The 20,191-nt window shown below is 46.9% G+C and overlaps 1 protein-coding gene across 1 annotated transcript; it reads left to right on the forward strand.

The window, feature by feature from the left end:
* Positions 1 to 2,906: 2,906 nt before the first annotated feature.
* lhx4 (LIM homeobox 4) lies at positions 2,907 to 12,609 on the forward strand (the record flags this gene model as incomplete). Its single annotated transcript, XM_079739387.1, has 6 exons — positions 2,907 to 2,985; positions 6,586 to 6,757; positions 9,403 to 9,605; positions 10,618 to 10,772; positions 10,898 to 11,069; positions 12,221 to 12,609. The coding sequence occupies 6 exons, from the start codon at positions 2,907 to 2,909 to the stop codon at positions 12,607 to 12,609; spliced, it is 1,170 nt and encodes a 389-aa protein (XP_079595513.1).
* Positions 12,610 to 20,191: the final 7,582 nt, after the last annotated feature.

Raw genomic sequence — 20,191 nt, forward strand, 5'->3', positions numbered from 1 at the left:
ACAATCTATTCTATTCTATTCATGAACTAAAACTATTCTCCCCCCCCCTCTCTCTCTCTCTCTCTCTCGCTCTCTCTCTCTCTCTCTCTCTCTATATATATATATATATATATATATATATATATATATATATATACATCCTATCTCTCCCTCTCATTTACAATAATATTAGTGATACTTATCGGCTCTAAATATCGAATACAAGCTACGTTGCTATCTATTTATATGTATATGTCATAATACATATCGCCCATACTATATACTATAAATATATGAAAAATATGCATTTGTGTCCAAAATTATTATTAAAGACTGTACAATAAGATTTAATAGGAATTCAAGCCAAATTATTTGCACTTGTGTAAAAATGAACTGAACTGAACAAGCTGTGTTTTTCCTTTTGATATTGCATCACTGCAGTGTTTGACGATGAATAAAAGACCCCCCAACTTGCCCTCCCAAAGCCAAACGTGGTCTCTGCCTCCTCTCTGTCCCGCTCTCTGTCCGTCCCGCCACGCGCATCCGTCAATTATTCTAATTGCGTGACCCCTCGCTGACAGGTTTAGAGCATTTTATATATACTGTATTATTTAAAGTCACCTAAAGGGTCTCAATACCAGCAATCAGAGTAATTGAATAATCTTGACGGAAAAGAATATAATGAAAATTAAAATGAGAGTATATAATACGAGAGGATTCCCTCGCCACACCAGCCGCTAATGCAGGTTTGATGAATAAATGCATGTGTGTGTGTGTGTGTGTGTGGGAGGGGGGGGGGGGGGGGGGGGGGACACCTGGCTTTCAGGCGGCAGGGCGGGCGGGTTTGGGATGCATGTTGCAAGGATAGAATTCCCGTAAAATCCCAGCCTCATTTTTAATCAACTTGATGTGCGTATTCATTTTACTAAATTGCATTTGAAACATTAAACCATAAACGGCCGGCTTATGGGATTGTTTGTTCCTGTATGCGCCCGGCATAGCCTGACTTGTGCACATAGCACTGAATGTGAAACAATGGCATTATAAGTCCATACTTTTGTATTTTGAAAAGTCTATGCGGATAAATCATGAGTGGTATGATGAAAATGTACACAACGTCACTTGTTTCAACTAAGCCCTGAAACAATCTAAATAAATGAATGCATAATGCCTGGGAATTTAGAGGAAATATTGATTTTTGCATGACGATTTGTTGTTACTTTTGCTGTGGGAGTTGGTCAATTGATATCGCTAACTAAATACCACATGTTTGAAATAAAATAAAACAATGACGGTTGTTGTTTTTATGATTATCATTATTTTATTCTTTATTTGTATTATTATTATTTTCATCCGTATTATTTTAGTTTGTAGCTCATAATAATAACAATAATAATACAAATCATTATTATTATGCTAGATTGCTATTCTAGCTTCTTCAAAAAAAAATCCGAAACAAATAATACAATAAAAATAAAAATGTATCATATTACTAGTAATAGTCCTAATGTTCTTCTTATAAATATGCAATCCTTTGAGTAAGGATTAATTCATAGGATGAATAGTGTGTTTATTATAGCATAAACTGCTATTAACACAAACCACTATGACGAGGATCAGCGCTCTCTAAACATCTGCAGGTTAAATCGCAGCGGCATGGGACTACTGTCCGAGTTTAATCCTAGTATATTCATCGGTAGCTTCTCGCCTGTCCCCATTTCGCAGGGCTAATTGTTGATCGACACAGACGACACCGCCTCGGAGGAAGCAGACCACACACGGGGAAAAACCACCGTTTGCATTTCTTGCCACGCTTGAAGTAAATTGGAAGCGAAGATTGAGTTCATCCAGGTTGAACTAGAAGACCCCCGAGGGGAATATGTTATCCGGGAGAGCAGTCTCAGGCGATGGGAGGATTGAAATGAACAGTGTCACAGGGACTGTGTCCAGACTCCTAATAGCCTTGTCACCATCCTCCAGTAACAACTCGAACGCCTGGATTTAGAAAACCAGCCTTGCGCTTCAAAGAAGCGGATAGGTTGCCAATACAGGCTGGCTCTATGATGGCTTTTATCTTTATAAAACACAAAATCGATCCTTTCCGTATAGGCAGTCAGACTACAAAACACGCAGGCCTGTATTCACCAACAGAAGCCTATTCAATTAAATTCGAGTGTTTAGATACGTTCAACCTAACTTGCACCATGCATTGAGTCAACGTATGATCTCTAATAAGAAAGAGCTAAATCCTCCTTGTTATACCTGAGCTTAACAAATCGCAACACAAAATGATTTCAGTAAATACGCTGTCCAGGCCCAGTTGGAGCGGAGGCATCGGTGTGTACAGTGTAGGCCTCCGTCACAGAACGTTCTTTAACGTCTGCACGTCAAACACCGTCCCGCTGTTGACATTGTTGCACCAAAAGAATGCTGGGGTGTTCTTCTCTTTCCTCTTATATACTCTACACCTGCATCCAAGGAGGAGGACGATTTATCCTATCTGGGAGGGGGGGATGGGCTATCCTCTCTCCTGATTGGCTCCCGGATGGAGCTTCTGCAAGCGGTGACGTCACGCCCCGCCGCCCCGCCACCGCAGCGCTGAATGAACCGAGCAGAGTGTCCGGTCCACTCCAAAACAGCACGGAGAAACCCCCGCACGCACGCACGCAGAGCGCGAGGCGAACACCCTCCACCAACACGGGGAAGAACGGAGAGATAATATCGCAGAGCGGGACTTAAAAAGAGGACAGCCCGGAGGAGACGTACACGTTCAGACACGGGCCTTCCCTATCGTCCCCCCCGATCTCGTGCGTCATCCTACTTTTTTTCTTCTTCTTCCTTACCAAAAACCAGGACGGGAGCGCGCGCCCTCCGTCCCGTCGCGCGGTGTCTATGTGTGTGTTTATCTCCCGGTTTGGAGGATCACGATGATGCAGAGTGCGACGGTGCTGCAGACAGAGGGTCCCGTGAAGGGTTTACCGGAGATTCTTGGTGTGCAAATGCAACGTAAGGCTTGTCTTTATTTGTGCTATTTTATTGTGTTTTCTTAAGCGGTTGTTTGCACGGTAGTTCCGTTACATTATATACGCAGCTTGCTGCAGGGACGGTTTTGCATGAAGGTTTTGATTTAAACCACGCCGAGGGAATCGACGCCCAGGTCAAGTGAGGGTTACCAAACCTCTCCTCTCCATCTCTGCCAAGAGGTAGCCATAATGGTTCAAATGCGCTTTTAGGGTCGGATCAGACCTTCGCTATATGAACATCACAACCCTTCAATCTCTCCTTGCTTGTGGACGCATGTTTGTCCATCAAAAGCTGCCCTGATGATCGTGTGATCATCGTGTGATCTGTGTACGGTAGGCGATGGCCTCTAACTTTCCCCTTCCTGCTGATGTTACAGCAGGCTGGAGGTGTTTGGGCTGACAAACTCAGGTCCTGCCAGCTGTTGATGGGACAACGAGCCTACATGGTCAAGAGATCACACGCAGTTGTCATCACATAGATGAGAAACAGCCATTAGATGTTATCGATTCAATACCGGGCCAGGTAGATACTCAAGACTCTGAATATAAGCACTATTTTCTCTCCTTTTTACGCATTTTATATAGACTTTTAAAATATACAAGCATAAGTGCGAAATTAAACAGCACAATTGGGTTTAGCTTCGTTAGGCCTTATTCTCCTTACAGTAGCAATAGGATTGATCAGTTATGCAGCATGAATGTTTTGTTAGTTTCACCTCTTGGCTGTAAAATGAGAGAATTGTCTGTCCTGGTCTTCTGGGCATCTGTTGTTGAACTCCTGTAATCTCTGCCTGACTCTTTATAATCTGGGCGCGCTGTCGAGATGCGAGGAGAATTGGATATATTTCTGCTTTGACCTAATTATTTATAGGCAGGCCGGTAGGATGTACAGACGGACCTGCAATAATAGGATGTCTGCCAGACACGTTTGGTAAACACTGAATTAAAGGCATAGTCATGTGTCACCGCAGCCGTTTTATCAGGCCTATTCGTTATTATTGTCATTGTTATGTATTCGCAAATACTCTAAATTTGTTTTGTTGTTGGTTTTTTGCATGTAATAATATAATAAGACAAATACAAGACGATTCTGTCATAACAACCTACGTTAAAATGTGGACAAAAAATAGAAAGGTCTCTGCATAGGCCTATACATATTATCCCATTGTCAGCATCTGACGAGTGTGCATAATTTTTTTTTACATGTTATATGAGAGCTGGGCTCATTTAGAGCCTATAACAAGGTAAACCTGTAACTTAAAGAACCCGTCTAGCCTATACGTGGTAGGCGTATGCTGTTTAATTTATAAATGGAGACAGATTAAAAGATTTGGTAAAGATCCTGCTACTCAGCCCCCCGCAGTGCTTACATCTACGCTGGATTTAAACGGGATTATTCTAGGAATAAAAACAGAGTGGAATAAGGGACACACACACACACACACACACACACACACACACACACACACACACACACACACACACACACACACACACACACACACACACACGTATACGGTTTTAACACGGCCATTAGCTCCATGCTAGCCAGGGCAATTAAATAAAATGTTGCGTTATAGGTTATCATGATCGTTTCACATCGATCTTAACATGAAGGTTAAGATTTAAAATCTCCAAACGCGTGCAAAAAAACGGGTTGGTGGTGATAGTAAAAAGGGACCGTTCACGGCGAGAAGCGTGGAGCCTGTTGGGACGAGGACAGTAGCAGGGAATACTAAAGGCCCAACACATACCGCAAGGCGCTCAGGAAAGTAACATGATTTACAAGCTTTGCACCGTGTGTATGCGTGTGTGCGTGTGTGTGCGTGCGTGTGTCTGTGTGTCTGTGTGTCTGTGTGTGTGTGTGTGTGTGTGTGTGTGTGTGTGTGTGTGTGTGTGTGTGTGTAAGAGAAAGAGAGAGAGCGGGGGGTGGGGGGAAGGAGAGAGAGAGAGAGCGAAAGCGAATATGGGACCTCGCCATTAAACCTCTCGCGTGGCCGGCACTCGCTGCCAAGACGGTCTCCGTGCTGCTCTCCTTTCAGCACCAGCACTCCGCCGCAGCCCTGAGTGGCTCACGGGCTGCCTACTAATGATCCAGCCTCCACCTACACCTGTTTAAGATTTTCATAAACCAGTTACTAAGGTTTATTCCCCATTTGGCTTCCAATCATTTAAGGACACCGACAAATAATGCAGATCATTAGGTCTTGAACACGTTAATGAAATACCCCAAGGCATATGGTTGTGTGTCCACAGTCAATGATTTAGTTCCCATATTGTGGTGAAATCCGGACACGTAATCCACGTTTTCCCGCGGACTGAGGCCCGTTGAGTCGACTGGGTTGATGGAGCGAAAAACATACACATGGCCTTTCTTCTGACGATAAGATTATATCTCAAATGTCTCTGGAGTTTTTCAAATGCAAAAAAATGTGCGAAGGATAATTGCAACAAAACCGTCACGACAGGGTGTGAAGCATGCTAATACGTGCACACTGTGAAACTAAGCCCTTACGATTTTATAAGACTTCTTCCGCGATTTCTTTTAGAAATGTGTCCTCGTGTTTGCCAGAAAACCTTTTAGTTCGCTGCTCCTTAAGGGACTCGTTTTGCCATGTGAGGCCATATTTTTAGCAAGGCTTTAACATCTTTGGAAAATGCATTATCCTTGTAGGCCTACGATGCCTATATTTCGTTTTTAACTACTAATTATATAAATGATTGTTTAGCTTGAATATAAGATACTGCGGAATATTTTAGTTCAGCGATGTAAAGAAATATAAGAATCCCATTTAGGCCATTTTTACCTAAAAATGTTACAATAGCTTATAATGTAGACTGCATGCAGTATATGCAAAATTGAGAACAACCTATTTTTAATACCCTGATAAAAAATACATGTGTGATAGGCTACTAATTGATCGCATAAACGAAGGCGGCATAAATAACTCCAACAAAACAGAATAGTAAAAAAAAAATCTACGCAACATCATATTGTAAAAAAATGCCTTAAATAATAGTTTTGCTATCAAAATAAATAGATAATGAAATAAATACCCTGTAGGCTTATTTCGACAATAATATATACAGTGTCAATTTCGACAGGAAATATAATCCTAACCATAATTCATTGTTATGCCATAATATTCGATCATCTCTTCTTGACTGATCGCTAAATATCTCCACTTGGAGCTGGTTCGAAAGATGGTTAAGCTTATGAAAATGTTTTATGTAAAAAAAAACATCATATCATACATTTTAAATATTGCAAAAAGCCTCCACATTGCGTGAGAAAGGAAATCCGGCAAACAGGACCTGGGATAGCGCTAATGGGACTGAATGTACAGGCCTGCAGTTTTCACTGTGAGCGACACACCCACACACACATACACAAACACACACGCACACGCACACACACTAACACACTTACACACACGTCCCCCCCCCCCCACACACAACACACACACACACACACACTCACACACACATACACACACACACACACACACACACACACACACACACTCAAAGGACTCCATGTTAACGGCGCCCCCTGCCTCGTGCCTGTGCTTCCCCCTCACAGAGATCCCTCAGTGCGCTGGGTGTAGCCAGCACATCCTGGACAAGTTCATCCTCAAGGTGCTGGACAGACACTGGCACTCCAAGTGCCTCAAGTGTGCCGACTGTCAGACACCACTGGCGGACAAGTGCTTCTCGCGGGCGGGAAACGTCTACTGCAAAGATGACTTCTTCAAGTGAGTGTGGTTGTGTGTTCTGTGTTTGTGCACGTGTGTGTGGTGAGGCGTTTGAGGAGTTGTCCGCACACTGTCGATACTGTCTGACAGAGACGGGGGTCCATCTGTATGGAATAGGTCAAACAATAACACGTCTTGTTTTGTTTCTGAGGGTTTTGAGTTTTGAGTTCACCTTTTTAAATTTGTCTGGCTCTCTTTTCTTCTTTTTTGTTCTCCATCTGGTTCTTTCTTCCTTTTTTGTCTTTTTCTTTCTTCCTTTCTTTCTCCCTTCCTCTGTGTGTGTGTGTGTGTGTGTGTGTGTTTATGTGTGTCTCTCTCTCTCTCTCTCCCTCTCCCCTCTTTCTCTCTCTCCCTCTCCCCTCTCTCTCTCTCTCTCTCCCTCTCTCCCCTCTCTCTCTCTCTCTCTCTCTCTCTCTCTCTCTCTCTCTCTCTCTCTCTCTCTCCCTCTCTCTCTCTCTCCCTCTCTCTCCCTCTCTCTCCCTCTCTCTCTCTCTCTCTCTCACTCCCTCTCTTTCTCTCTCTATATTTCTATCTTCCTTTCCTCCCATTTATTCATGCTCTTATTTTCCGATTGAATTTCAGCAGGCATTTAAAAGGAAAATTAAGTTTGACTTTTGCCCAAAACTGGATGAGCGGCACTGGGCTTTTACTAAATCATGTTTGTGAGGTTTCAGCATCTAAAGCCTCAAAGAGACCTAAAAAGCTCCTTCAGTCACAGAGTGGAAGCTAACTCTATTAGCTGGCCCTAGGGGACAGAGAAGCTGTTTTCATGTGGAGACTGCTGTGGGGGGCCTGCTATAGAGTGAACTCAAGTAAAGAGAAGAGTGATGCATATTATGGAGAAAATAAACACATACATTTAGCCCTGCGCACACACAAACACAGGCTTGCATATGCAATCAACATCTAAAATTACAAATAAAACGGTACGAGAAAATAGTTTTCTGATTCCTTCTCGGCTCTTGTGTTTCACACTCACTCATTTCAAATTTTGCCCGTCGGAATAGCATGACATATTTCTATCCTTTAAAAAAAAAAGTACTAATGTAGTATATTGAAGCATATATGGAAACTACATTTAATCCAAATCAGGATCTAAATATCAGAATTCACATTGAACCATGTGTGTGTAATGAACCGAATGTGTGTTATGAACCGTGTGTGTGTTATGAACCATGTGTGTGTATTATGAAACATGTGTGTGTTATGAGGCCTCTCGCAGTCACATGTCCCCCTATATATCCTGCAGACTTCACCTTGCTCTGGAGGTGGCAGGGTTTTATTCCTGTGGCGGGCCGTGTAATTTAAAGCCTTTCCTGACTCAGTACTTTATTGGTTCTCCTCAGCGTGTGTTAACTGTGAGCTACACCTACACCACACACACCCAGACCCACACATACACACACATAAATATACACATATACACACACACACACACACACACACACCCACCCATCTACTCTGCAAGATTTCTCACCACCTTATTTGCACACTGCCATGCAGACAAATGCATGCATGGCATTCACACACATTCTCATGCACACAGACACACATGCAGTAACACACACACACACACAGACACACACACAGACACACACACACACACACACACACACACACACACACACACGCACACTAACGGCATTGATCCAATCCATCAATCAAGCTGCAGAGAGGTCTATCGCTTAAAGAAATGCATTCTGGTGCTGACTAGCGCGAGGCACTGCAGCCGGCGTAACTATTAATACAGACCGGGCCATCTCTCTCGGCCAGGGTCGCCGCAAGAGTTATCTTGCATGGGAAATTTTAATCTTGCTCTGGGCGCACTGTGCTCTCTTTATCAGCCTATAAACCCCTTATAAACAGGAGGGCACGATACTGCTTATCTTGTGCAAGAGCTTTGAATTTCCCTAATGGAGGTTTGTCTTTCTCCATCACTCTTTCTTCTTTTTCCTTCATCTCTCTCCATTCGCTCTCCTCTCCTCTGTATCCCTCCCTTTCTCTCTCTCTCTCTCTCTCTCACTCCCTCTCTTTCTATACCTCTCCATCCCTCCTTTTTCTTTACCTTTCACTCCCACCCCTCTTTCTGTCTCTCTCCCTCTCTCCCTGTCTCCCCTCCCTCTCTCTCTCTCTATCTCCCATCCCTCTCTCTCTGTCTCCCCTCCCTCTCTCTCTGTCTCCCCTGCCCTCTCTCTCCCCCTCCCTCTCCCTCCCTCTCTCTCTGTCTCCCCTGCCCTCTCTCTCCCCCTCCCTCTCCCCTGCCCTCTCCCTCCTTCTCTCTCTGTCTCCCCTCCCACTCTCTCTCTCTCCCCTGCCCTCTCTCTCCCCCTCCCTCTCCCCTGCCCTCTCCCCCTCCCTCTCTCTCTGTCTCCCCTCCCTCTCGCTCTGTCTCCCCTCCCTCTCTCTCTGTCTCCCCCTCCCTCTCTCTCTGTCTCCCCTCCCTCTCGCTCTGTCTCCCCTCCCTCTCGCTCTGTCTCCCCTCCCTCTCTCTCTGTCTCCCCTCCCTCTCTCTCTGTCTCCCCCTCCCTCTCTCTCTGTCTCCCCTCCCTCTCGCTCTGTCTCCCCTCCCTCTCGCTCTGTCTCCCCTCCCTCTCTCTCTGTCTCCCCTGCCCTCTCTCGTCCCCCCACGTCATCGCTCCCTGCAGGCGTTTCGGAACAAAGTGTGCGTCGTGCCAACAGGGGATCCCTCCGACGCAGGTGGTGCGGAAGGCCCAGGACTTTGTGTACCACCTGCACTGCTTCGCCTGCGTGATGTGCAGCCGCCAGCTGGCCACCGGGGATGAGTTCTACCTGATGGAGGACGGGAGGCTGGTCTGCAAGGAGGACTACGAGACCGCCAAGCAGAACGGTACGCAAAGGGGACCTCCAGTCATAGCGTACAGGGAGGAATATAAAGATATATAGGACGGTGTTTGAGTCTGTGGTGGTAGGGTTCTGCTTAGTTTATTATTACTAATATTATTATTATTCATATTTTATTATTATTATTATTATAAGTATTAGTAGTAGTATTGGTGGAAGTAGTATAAGTACTTGTGGTAGACATAGTAGTAGTAATAGAAGTAGTAGTAGTAATAGTAGAACTAGTACTTACTGTGGTGATAGCAGTACTAGTAGAAGTTAGTTTGCTTATTAATGAGATGCTTTACGATCGCCTTAAAAGCCGGAGTAGATTTGGAATGGAAGGTCCTTTAGCATCCCAGCACCTTGGTACCTATTGTCTCCTATATCTCTACACACTACAGAAGAACTGCATGAGCCCAACTCAATCCGTCCCGTAAAGCTGACATTTATTTCCGCGTGTCTGACGTGAGAGAAACATTATTTCCCTCCCCCGAAGCAAGCTGCAGCTTTCTCCCTTTTGTGCCTTTAGTTTATCCCCTTCCTGTAATATTATGTACGCTGAATCAATGCTCCGAGATGGCAGCTTCCCAACAACGCCGTTCCCTCTGGCACTCTCTGTCCCGGCAGATTTATGTCCTCTGTCGTAGTGCGGCCGCCGTCGCACAAAGGACCTTAATACAGTCATGACCATTCAGTTCATTCAGCACACATCGACTACACTATGCGGGGCCAAGGTCACCGTACATAACAATAATTTAACAGGGGGTCACCACGCATCACTCATCTCACATGCATGATGTGTGAGGGGAGTCTAATGGATAGTCTAGTAGTCGGGTGGCTAGGGGTGGCGGTTTGAGTCCCGGCCCCGATGGCTATGGGTTCGAAACCCTGTTGCGCCCGTGGGCCAGGTGCCTAGCCCCCACCTGCTCGTTAAGGACATGAATCTAAAACACTTTGGAGGAAAGCGACTGCATGACGAATAAGTAGTCAACAGTGCCGGTTTTCCTCCTCTGCAGATGATTCCGAGGCAGGAGCAAAGCGACCCAGGACCACCATCACGGCCAAACAGCTGGAGACGCTGAAGAGCGCCTACAAGACGTCGCCCAAGCCCGCCAGACACGTCCGGGAACAGCTGTCCTCGGAGACCGGCCTGGACATGAGAGTGGTGCAGGTAGGTCCATCTCCACCGGCGCAGCGGTCGGATCGATCCCTGTCAATCTGAGTCAGTCTGCCTCCACCTGTACCACGGACGTCGCTCTTAACGCTCACCTGTGCGTCCTCTCCTGCTCCCGTCAGGTGTGGTTTCAGAACCGGCGGGCAAAGGAGAAGCGACTGAAGAAGGACGCCGGGCGACACCGCTGGGGTCAGTTCTACAAGAGCGTCAAGCGCAACCGGGGCGGCACCAAGGTGGAGAAGGAGAGCTCAGCGGACGACGCGGGGCTCAGCGACAGCGAGCTCAGCTTCAGAGGTACGCCGGCACCACTACTGGGACTCTCTCTGTCTCTGTCGGTCTGCAGTGGGGGATTAAGGTGGTCATTGGCCCCTAGGCTACTATCGGTGGGAGGCCCCCTTACTGATCACGCAGAAAATAACATAATTTAGTGCCTTGTGTAAAAGCGTGCTAGGAATATTACATGGCCCACACACACACTCGGGGCACAACGGAATACACACACTCATTGAGACAGCCTCTACTCAAACAGCAAAGATACGGAAAAATCAGGTGCGAATTCGCACTTGCCCACACATCTCCCCAATCAGCTGTTTAATTGTTTTATGTTTCTTGTTATGGGCCAATAGGGGTCAAGTCTTGTTTTATTTATTTATTTTTTAATATATTAAGTATGTATTTTAATTGGTCTGGCCAATCCAGGGCCCCTTGCACACATGGGCCCCTAGGCTGCAGCCTAGACTAGCCTGTGCGTGTGGGATCGGTTAGCTTGTCGGCACGGCGACATTGTTTCAACGTCGGACGGGGAATTTTGGTTCGGCGCGACTGAAACGTTTTTCCATGGAGACCCTTTCAACGTGTTGTTATTATGAGGCATGAACGAGTTCACTCAGTTGTTCAGCCTGAGTGCAACCACATCTCAGCTGCTATAAGACACGCAGATATTTGAGACGTTGTGTTTTTTATATTTATTTAATGTTTGCAAACCTCACTTTGGTGGGTCGTTAAAGTCTTCTTGTCACTTTTAAAAAGAAGGCAGTTTTTACAAGAAATGGAAACATGGTGGCAGAAAGTCTATAAAGCCGACAAAGCTTTTAGCCAATTAGAGAATGAACGATAGAGAGCGATGCGGCCTCTGAAAGGGGCCAGATGGGACGGATTGAAATATTTTGTGAAGCAATACTTACAGCAAAACAAACAGAGCTGCTTTGTTGGCGGCTGAGGCTAAATCTTACGGAATGGGGTGACTCGCCATCTGGCCGCCCACTTCCTTCCATGAAACCCACATGAGACCGCCTCCATAAATTACATCCGTAAAAGCACTTAACCGCATTGAAAGATAACAATTACATAATGCCCACGCAGTCAACAGCGTGAATGTGTGAAACGTAAAACCCCGTGCATGTCAGTAATGGTATCTTCCACCTCCCCTCCCCTTCTGCCGACAGACGACCAGATCCTGTCCGACCTGGGCCACACCAACGGGCTGTACGGCAGCGTGGGCGACGTGGCCAACGGCGGCATGCTGAACGGCAGCTTCTCGCTCGACGGCGGTGGCCAGGGGTACCACGACATCCGGGCCGGCAGCCCGTACGGCCTGCCCCAGTCGCCCTCCTCCATCACCTCCCTGCCCGGCCACACCCCGCTGCTGAACAACCTGGCCTTCAGCATGGATAGTCTAGTGGCCCAGGGAGGGCAAGGCGGGGTGGGGCAGGCCCTGAGAGCCATGGCCGGGGGGCCCACCTCAGACCTGTCCACGGGCAGCAGTACGGGGTACCCGGACTTCCCCACCAGCCCGGCCTCCTGGCTGGACGAGATGGACCATTCGCAGTTCTGAGGACTCGGGCGTGAGGACAGCGGAGATTAAGCGGGGTGCAGGACAGCGGGGCCGGCCACCAGGGGGAGGCCAGGACAGAGAACCCTAGCCGAGGGGGCTTTTTACCTTTCTATCGCTCTCCCAGAACCCTGGTACGTTTGGTCTGTGGGAATGCCGGGCGCAGAGGAAGAGGAAGACGGAGCTCTACCACTTTTTATAATCGAGGGGCGGAACTTCGCGGCGGGGGAGGGGCGTGGGTTCCCCTTCGACCCCCCCTCCACAGAATGACGAAGCGGTGCCGAATGTTTTGAGCTGTACGATGTATCTGACAACCTTGGTTTGATTTCCCGCCCTACCGGACTTTGCGTTCTGTTCGTTGTACCCTCCGAGAATGAGGCTCTGGGTTGAGATGGTCTTCCGCCCCCAGTGCTCACGGTGATTGTAGTGTATTGTTGTCTCAACCACAAATGACTGATACAGGCCATGTCAATCCTATCTATCAGAAGCTATGTTGGGGGGGGGGGGGGGGGGGGGGGGGGGGGGGATGGGCGTCAATCTAGGTGAAACCCCCTCTGGAGCCCAGGAGGCCGGCTTCCTGCATGCATCCGATCCAGAATAAGCAGGACTGCAGTCCGGCCACGCAGTGGGCCGCTACGTTGGCTATGCACTTTACCGTTCTTCTCTTCCTTTTCTACGTAGATGGAGAAAAAAAACAGAGAGAGAGAGAGAGGGAGAGAAATAGAGAGGAGAGACACAAGTATGCACAAGGCAAACAAAAAGAAAAAAAAAGAGAAAACAGTGTTTCCCGGGGTAGAGAACTTTACAAAAGCAGTGGCACAAGGGGGACTTTTGAACCATGCTGAGGTTTTCTAACGTATTGCTGGAGCTTTCATAGTTGTTATGTTAGTCCGTGGGGTGGTCGTCGGTCCGTCTGTCTGTCCGTTCGTTTGTCCGTCTGTCTGTCAGGCCGAGGTCTAGACTGGGGTCTAGATTTGAAGGGTGCTACGTGTGCAGTGCTGTCCGCCAGTTGAAGGCCTCCGTCAGTATTAACATCTAGCAGCCAGAACCTCCATTTTACGTCAATCCATGCACAGTGATATCCACGGCGACACTGAAAACAGGTTCTGGGTGTTGGACTTGGATGAATACAAAAGCGTGTATATGTCAAGGACATCTACGAATGACTCGATTTAATTGTTGTTTATTCCCCGGAAAAAACAACTCTTAAAGTACACCCACACAAAACATCGGGGGATTAAACAGCCACAACCTTAACACTAATCCGCGACAGCAGCAGGCCTACATCACCACATCCACCAGACCAGATCACCCTCTGATTATCAGAAAGTGTAGAAAAGCAGAGCGTCTTCCAACCGACGCCTCGCGCTCGGACCGAAGCGCCCTCCCGGATCATCCGCACACAGCGGCAGTCGCAGTGGCGCCAGCTTTCCCCTGCAATCAGTCTCCCTGACCTCCCCCAGCTGTTGGCGGCCGTCAGCCCGCCCTGCCGTCGCATGTCAGAGGGATTAGCGGCCCTAATACACAGCCTTACACCCTGGAGGCCCATCACCCCAGGCCTGCCGCCGGTGGGGGCGTGGCGCTGGTGCGTTTCTTTCAGTGGAAGGGTCACACGTTAGACAAGTCTTTAGGGGCTAGGCATGCAGGACAGTGCTGGAACGATGCGATACGGCACACAATCTAGGATCTGCCCCTGTTGGGGATGAGAGGCAAGCTGTCAGGCAGTTGAGCTGTCAGAAACAGTCAAGCTTGAGTTGAATGTTCCAGGCGTGTCAAAGCAGTGATAATACTTAAAGCTTGTGTTTGAATCGATCTGGATCGGGTACTGATATTTATGTTTGTCTAACAAGGGGGGGGCAGCAGTAGAAAATGTGCAAAAGCAACAGTACGACATTCTGTTCCCTGTTGTCTGGTAATGGTTATCTCTACCCCTGAAATGAAAATAGTATACGAAAATTGCCAAATCCTACTGCACCAGCTGAAAAGTAAAGCATCTGTTTGGCCGCACGGGAAGCAAATCACCACACACATGCAAGGAATGCCATCGCAGAGATGACAACACACGGAGCCACCACACTGTTGTTCAGTCCCTATTGCCTCAAAACGTTACGTCTTAAATGCTGTAAATTTTGTACAGTTTGAAAAATGTGTTGATCGTCTTGTTTCTTGAGCGCTATTTATTATTATTATTATTATTGTTATTATTATGATTATTATTATTATTATTATTGCCATGTGTCTTTGAAAAAGATGTAAAAGAGAGCACTGAATTTATTCATTTATGCCTTCTGTGCAATGGTATGAACTGTGTACAGTCAAATCTATATGAGGAAAATAAAGCTGAATTGTCTTTGGGTTACCCCTTTGTAAGTGTGTGTATCTGTGTGTGTGTTTGTGTGTGTGTGTGTGTGTATGTGTGTGTGTGTGTCTGTGTATGTGTGTGTGTGTGTGTGTGTGTGTGTGTGTGTGTGTGTGTGTGTGTGTGTGTGCGTGCGTGCGTGCGTGTGTGTGTGTGCGTGCGAGCGAGCCTCCCATCACAAAGCACATGGACCTCTGTCATAAGGTTAAGTGACAAATCCCAGAAAAACGTTGTCATCAATACATTACGGCAAAGGAAAGAAAAATATCTTATTGCTTTATTGTTTTTGCTTTATCCAGACACCCTTAGGGGAGGGTAAACCCGCACATTCATTTACCCATTGATAGCATTTACCACACACTTAGGCCTCTATTCAATTGTGGGGATCCATTTAGTACCTCCAGCAGACGGAGTCGGCCGGCTAACCGTGATAGATGCTGCCTCCCTGGGTCCTCGCTCTCAATCTCCTCCCTCCCCCTCCCCTCCACTCTCTATTACTCTCTCACTGCCTCTGTCTTCCTCGCTCTCTCACCCTCCCTGGTTATTTTGCTGTGTGGAATAAGGGCTGCATGGCAGGGGGGTCAACATTCCCTTGCTGGGAAAAAAGAGGGAAAAGATCATTTGACAGAGAGAGGGAGACAGAGAGAGAGAGAGAGAGAGAGAGAGAGAGAGAAAGAGAGAGAGAGAGAGAGCAAGAGACAGAGAGAGAGAGAGAGAGAGAGAGAGAGCGAGAGAGAGAGAGAATGAGTGAGAGGGGGAGAAAGAGAGGGAGAGAGATGTTAGATCCTGCACATCTGCCAGTGTTGCTGGCGTCACTGATCCTCTCACTGCTAAAGACAGAACCAGATTGACCCCTCAGCACAAAGCTCAAATCTACCCTTAATGCCTCCACTGTTAACTAACTATAAACTTATTTGTGGGAGACAGATAAATATGCTCGGTGAACACAGTACAATGGTCTGTATGTGTCTGCCTATAAATTCTATTTCACCTCAACAATTTAACAATTTTACTATTCAGTCATTCAGCAGACACTTTCATCTAAAGCAGTTTGATGCCTGACTTCAGATAAATGTCAATATTGAGCAGGTAGGGCTCCAGCATCTTGCTCAAGGATGCGTCTATACTTTTTTACAGACACCAAACCAGAGTCCATGCAGCTATGGCCACAGAATAGTCACATAACCAATATGGAGTGGCCTGCGACGACACACCAGTGGTTTCCAACAACGTACAACACTCTGGGCCTTAATTAGCATGCAGGGAGGCACAGCGTTTGTCTGAGGGCAGGCGTGCCTACCCCCCAAAGTGTTATCGATTCCCTTGTGTTTGAGCAATTCCTGGTGCATTATAAAAACAAAAAGCAAAGAGTCAGCCTTGGTTTGAGTTTGCACGTTTGCATAAAACGCCACGGAAACACGCTGATTTTTATTCCAACATTGATTGGGCCTCGCAGTGGGCATTAATGGATCGGCTCTAATAGTACTTCTTTACCAAGATGGAGCACAACACAGACAGTTAGGATAATTTACACGCCACTTACAGCACTCGTATACAAATAAATCTGGGGAAACACTGCCACTGTTGCTTTTGCAAAGATGACAAACACAAGCACAAATACCATTATCATCGATCGCAGGAGGCTTTTATTCACAAACTTCCTGGTGGGGGAAACACGTCTAGTGTTCCCCCCCCCCCGAGCAAAAAAGAAATAAATTAAACAACAAAAAAACAAGATTTGTGCATAATGAAGATTTTGCGATGTAAGGCGTGCTCGGATGCATCCAGCCACGGCGTGGATCCAGTGTGCTCGCCTTCTCCCCAACGGCTCACCCTCCCTACGGTGAACAACGATGTGCAGGATGACAGAGTGAGGCTTAAAGAGGGTCTGGAGTCACCCAGAGGCCTCCCAATGACAGCCTCAAGGTTGTGGCCGCCTGCCGCCTTGATCACGCTTTTAATGAGAAAAACGTACCTTTGCTCTCCCACTGTGGTCTGCTCCAGCTCAGAAAGGCAACCATATGAAAAAGTCACAAGTGGGTGGGTTTTAATTGAACGCCCAATCATCACGGGAGAGGGGTGCTGTGAATTAGGCTGGGATGATTATGCTTCGAGAGAGCGTTCTCCTGGAGCGACATAGGAGTCTTTTTTTTGATCTTTACCATGAACTCAACATAATAAAGAACACACAAACATTGCATTGCATACGTGCATTACGATGGAGTTGTTTTGTTTAACGCAAACGCACAGTTGCACGCACGCACGCACAAGCAAACACAAACATACACACTAATACACTCAGACACGTTTTGTTTTGAGTCTCTCTCTAATATCAGTTGAATTATCTTTCAATTGCTGTGGGAATTTCTGATTACTGAGCGGTTCCCACTCACACTGCTCTAGGCAGGTGGATGGGAGTAGGGCTGGGATAGGAGAGGAGGAGGGGAGGAGGGGAGGAGGTTGAGGAAGAGGAGGAGGAGGAGGAGGAGGAGGGGGTGAGATTGCATTAAGTGTTGGCTGAAGCAGCGACATGCTATTGCTTTTAGTCGGCAGCCGGTCGGGCCTTGCAGTGGCAGCCGGGCCGCTCAGGAGGAGGAGAGCTGGAGGAGAGATTAAGAGGCAGGCAGAGAGGTGTATAAAAGGAAAGGCGGGCTCTGGGAGAGTCGTTCCGAGGGAGAGGTAGAGAGAAATGAGAAGGATTTAAAAGACAGTTATGATGGAGAGCAGTAATGAAAAAAAATGAAGTTGGAAAAAAAGAGATTATCTCTGCTCTGTTAAAAGTATGATATCATATCTTCGCCATATAATAACCACCTGGCATAGAGAGAGAGAGAGAGAGAGAGAGAGAGAGAGAGAGAGAGAGAGAGAGAGAGAGGGAAAGAGTGAGAGGGAGAGAGAGAGAAAGAGAAAGGGAGGGAGAGAGAGAGGGGGAGCAAGGGAGAGGGACAGAGAAAGAGAGAGAGGAGAGAGAGGCCAAGCGAGCGAGAGAGAGAGGTAGGAAGGAGGGACCACTAAGCATGTAAGGGGAAGGGGGAGGGAACTTGTAAACATTTGTCAGGTGTGTGTTTTGAGGTGTGTATGCACGAGGGCATTGTGTTTTCCATATGTTTGTGTGAGTGTGTGTTGGGGGAGTTATTGTGGTTTGTACTGTGTGTCTTTGGGGATGGATGGGGATTTATGGGGTCTTGGGGGGGGGGAAGGGGGGAGTGCAGTGTCAAAAGTGAACCGCTCTGAGGGAAATGGACGCTCCTCAGTAATGGAAACATAATGGGCTTAGTGTCAGAATCCCGCAGACGAGCATTGAGGGGGGGAGGGCGGGGGGGAGTTGCGGGCCGTCACCCTCTCTTACCTCGAGCCGCGGTAACGGGCTTTAGGAAGCACTAAGCAGACGGCGCGGGGCCCAAAACAGGCTTTAGGGGCCCCCGTGCGGGCAGCCTAATGGCTGCCGTGCGGACGGGAATGCGAAGCGACGGAAAGGTCGGCGAAGGTCTCGCTGCGGGACCGGAGAGGCTGCGTCACGTGACCACGTTCACGTCCAGCGACGCATTCAGGAGGTTCGGTCGCTTTCTTTTTCTCTTTTTTTTTAAACTCCCTGGCTCCACGGGTACTTTAAAAAATGCATAACATTAAATCAACGTTGGGTTTTTATAGGTTTTAGGGGTTGCTCGCTATTTGATTTGGGATGGGCAGGAGGGGACGGGATGAGATGTAGATTCAGAGAGAGAGAGAGAGATAGAGAGAGAGAGGGAGAGGGGGAGAGAGAGAGGGAGAGGGGGAGAGAGAGAGATAGAGAGAGAGAGGGAGAGGGGGAGAGAGAGAGGGAGAGGGGGAGAGAGAGAGGGAGAGAGAGAGGGAGAGGGGGGGAGAGAGAGGGGGAGAGGGAGAGAGAGAGACAGACAGACGAGAGAGAGATGGAGAGGGAGAGAGCTCATGTTTCTTTCTTCAGGTAGAGCCCCAGCACCTTTCCATTGGTATTCTCTTCAGGCTTTGCCCACAAAGGGATGATGAGATTAATATGGGAAGTCGCTGCGATGGGCCTACGTTTGACTGGCAATGCCAAGCATAGTCCATTTAAATAGATTTGAGAGTGACTTAGAAAATAGAAAGAAAAAATTGAAACCGCTTTGTTGAGGGACGTTAAGGGAAAGCGTACGGTAAAAGCCCCCCTCTTCTGTGCTAAGGGGAAGAGAGAAAGAGAGAGAGAGAGAGAGAGAGAGAGAGAGAGAGAGAGAGGGGGGGGGGGGGAGTGAGAGAGAGAAAGAGTGATGGACAGAGAGAAAGAAAAAGAGAGAGAGAATGAGATATAGTACTTTTAGAAAAGACAACTATGGAAGCAAATGTCTGTCTAGTCCTTGCGTTTGTATATCCAGGAAACTGAAGCAGCTGGTGAAAGAGAAAGAGAATGTGCTGAATAGGACGGCTCAACGTCAAGTCAGGCTGATTTGGCCTCGGCCCATGCCTTGGTCATTTGGAGAACCTCCAAATGTTTCTCCGCTGCGACATAACAGATGTAGGTTGGGAGGCCACTGTTACTGTCTACACCAGGGAATTTACTACCTGTGTGTAAATATGAAGTAATGAGCAGGATGTGAACGGCTGGTCGACAACAGGAAATCAACAGCCCACCCCATGCGAGCAATCACTGGAGCTTTTGGTGTCACCCAACATTTTCTGTGTCACTAGAATTTTAATAATTACTTGCTGAAGAATGTTTTTTCTTGCCAAACATTGGCATTTAAATATGTGATTGATAAATGCATTATTTGTGAAAAAATATGTAAAATACCATGCAAGTATATTCTAAAGTTTTAGTTTTTTGCCTTTCAAGTTAAAATAATATCACATCATATCTTCTGCTACATTTATCACTACTTTGAGCATACCACTAGATTCAAATAAGCTAAAATGATTGAATTTTAATTAAAATTGGTAACAGAAATAAATACTTTGGCTACCGAAATAAATTCACAAGAGCCTGATACCGATTTACTAAAGAAATTATTTATTATTTATAAATAACATTGTCAATTTTTTTCCTTCTTTATGAATGACCTTCGAGTTGTGAATTTATAAAATGCTGCCCCTGAACATGCATACGCTGACTGAGGCAGAGCCGAAATGTCACAGCCTGCCGGATTGCGAACATTGAAGCCATGACAACGACATAATGCAACTACATTACATCAGTGCTTTCAAACACCTAGGCAGGCATTAGGAAAATAAGTG

Source organism: Pollachius pollachius (genome assembly GCF_949987615.1).
Source record: "Pollachius pollachius genome assembly, chromosome: 7".
Lineage (NCBI taxonomy): Eukaryota > Metazoa > Chordata > Actinopteri > Gadiformes > Gadidae > Pollachius > Pollachius pollachius.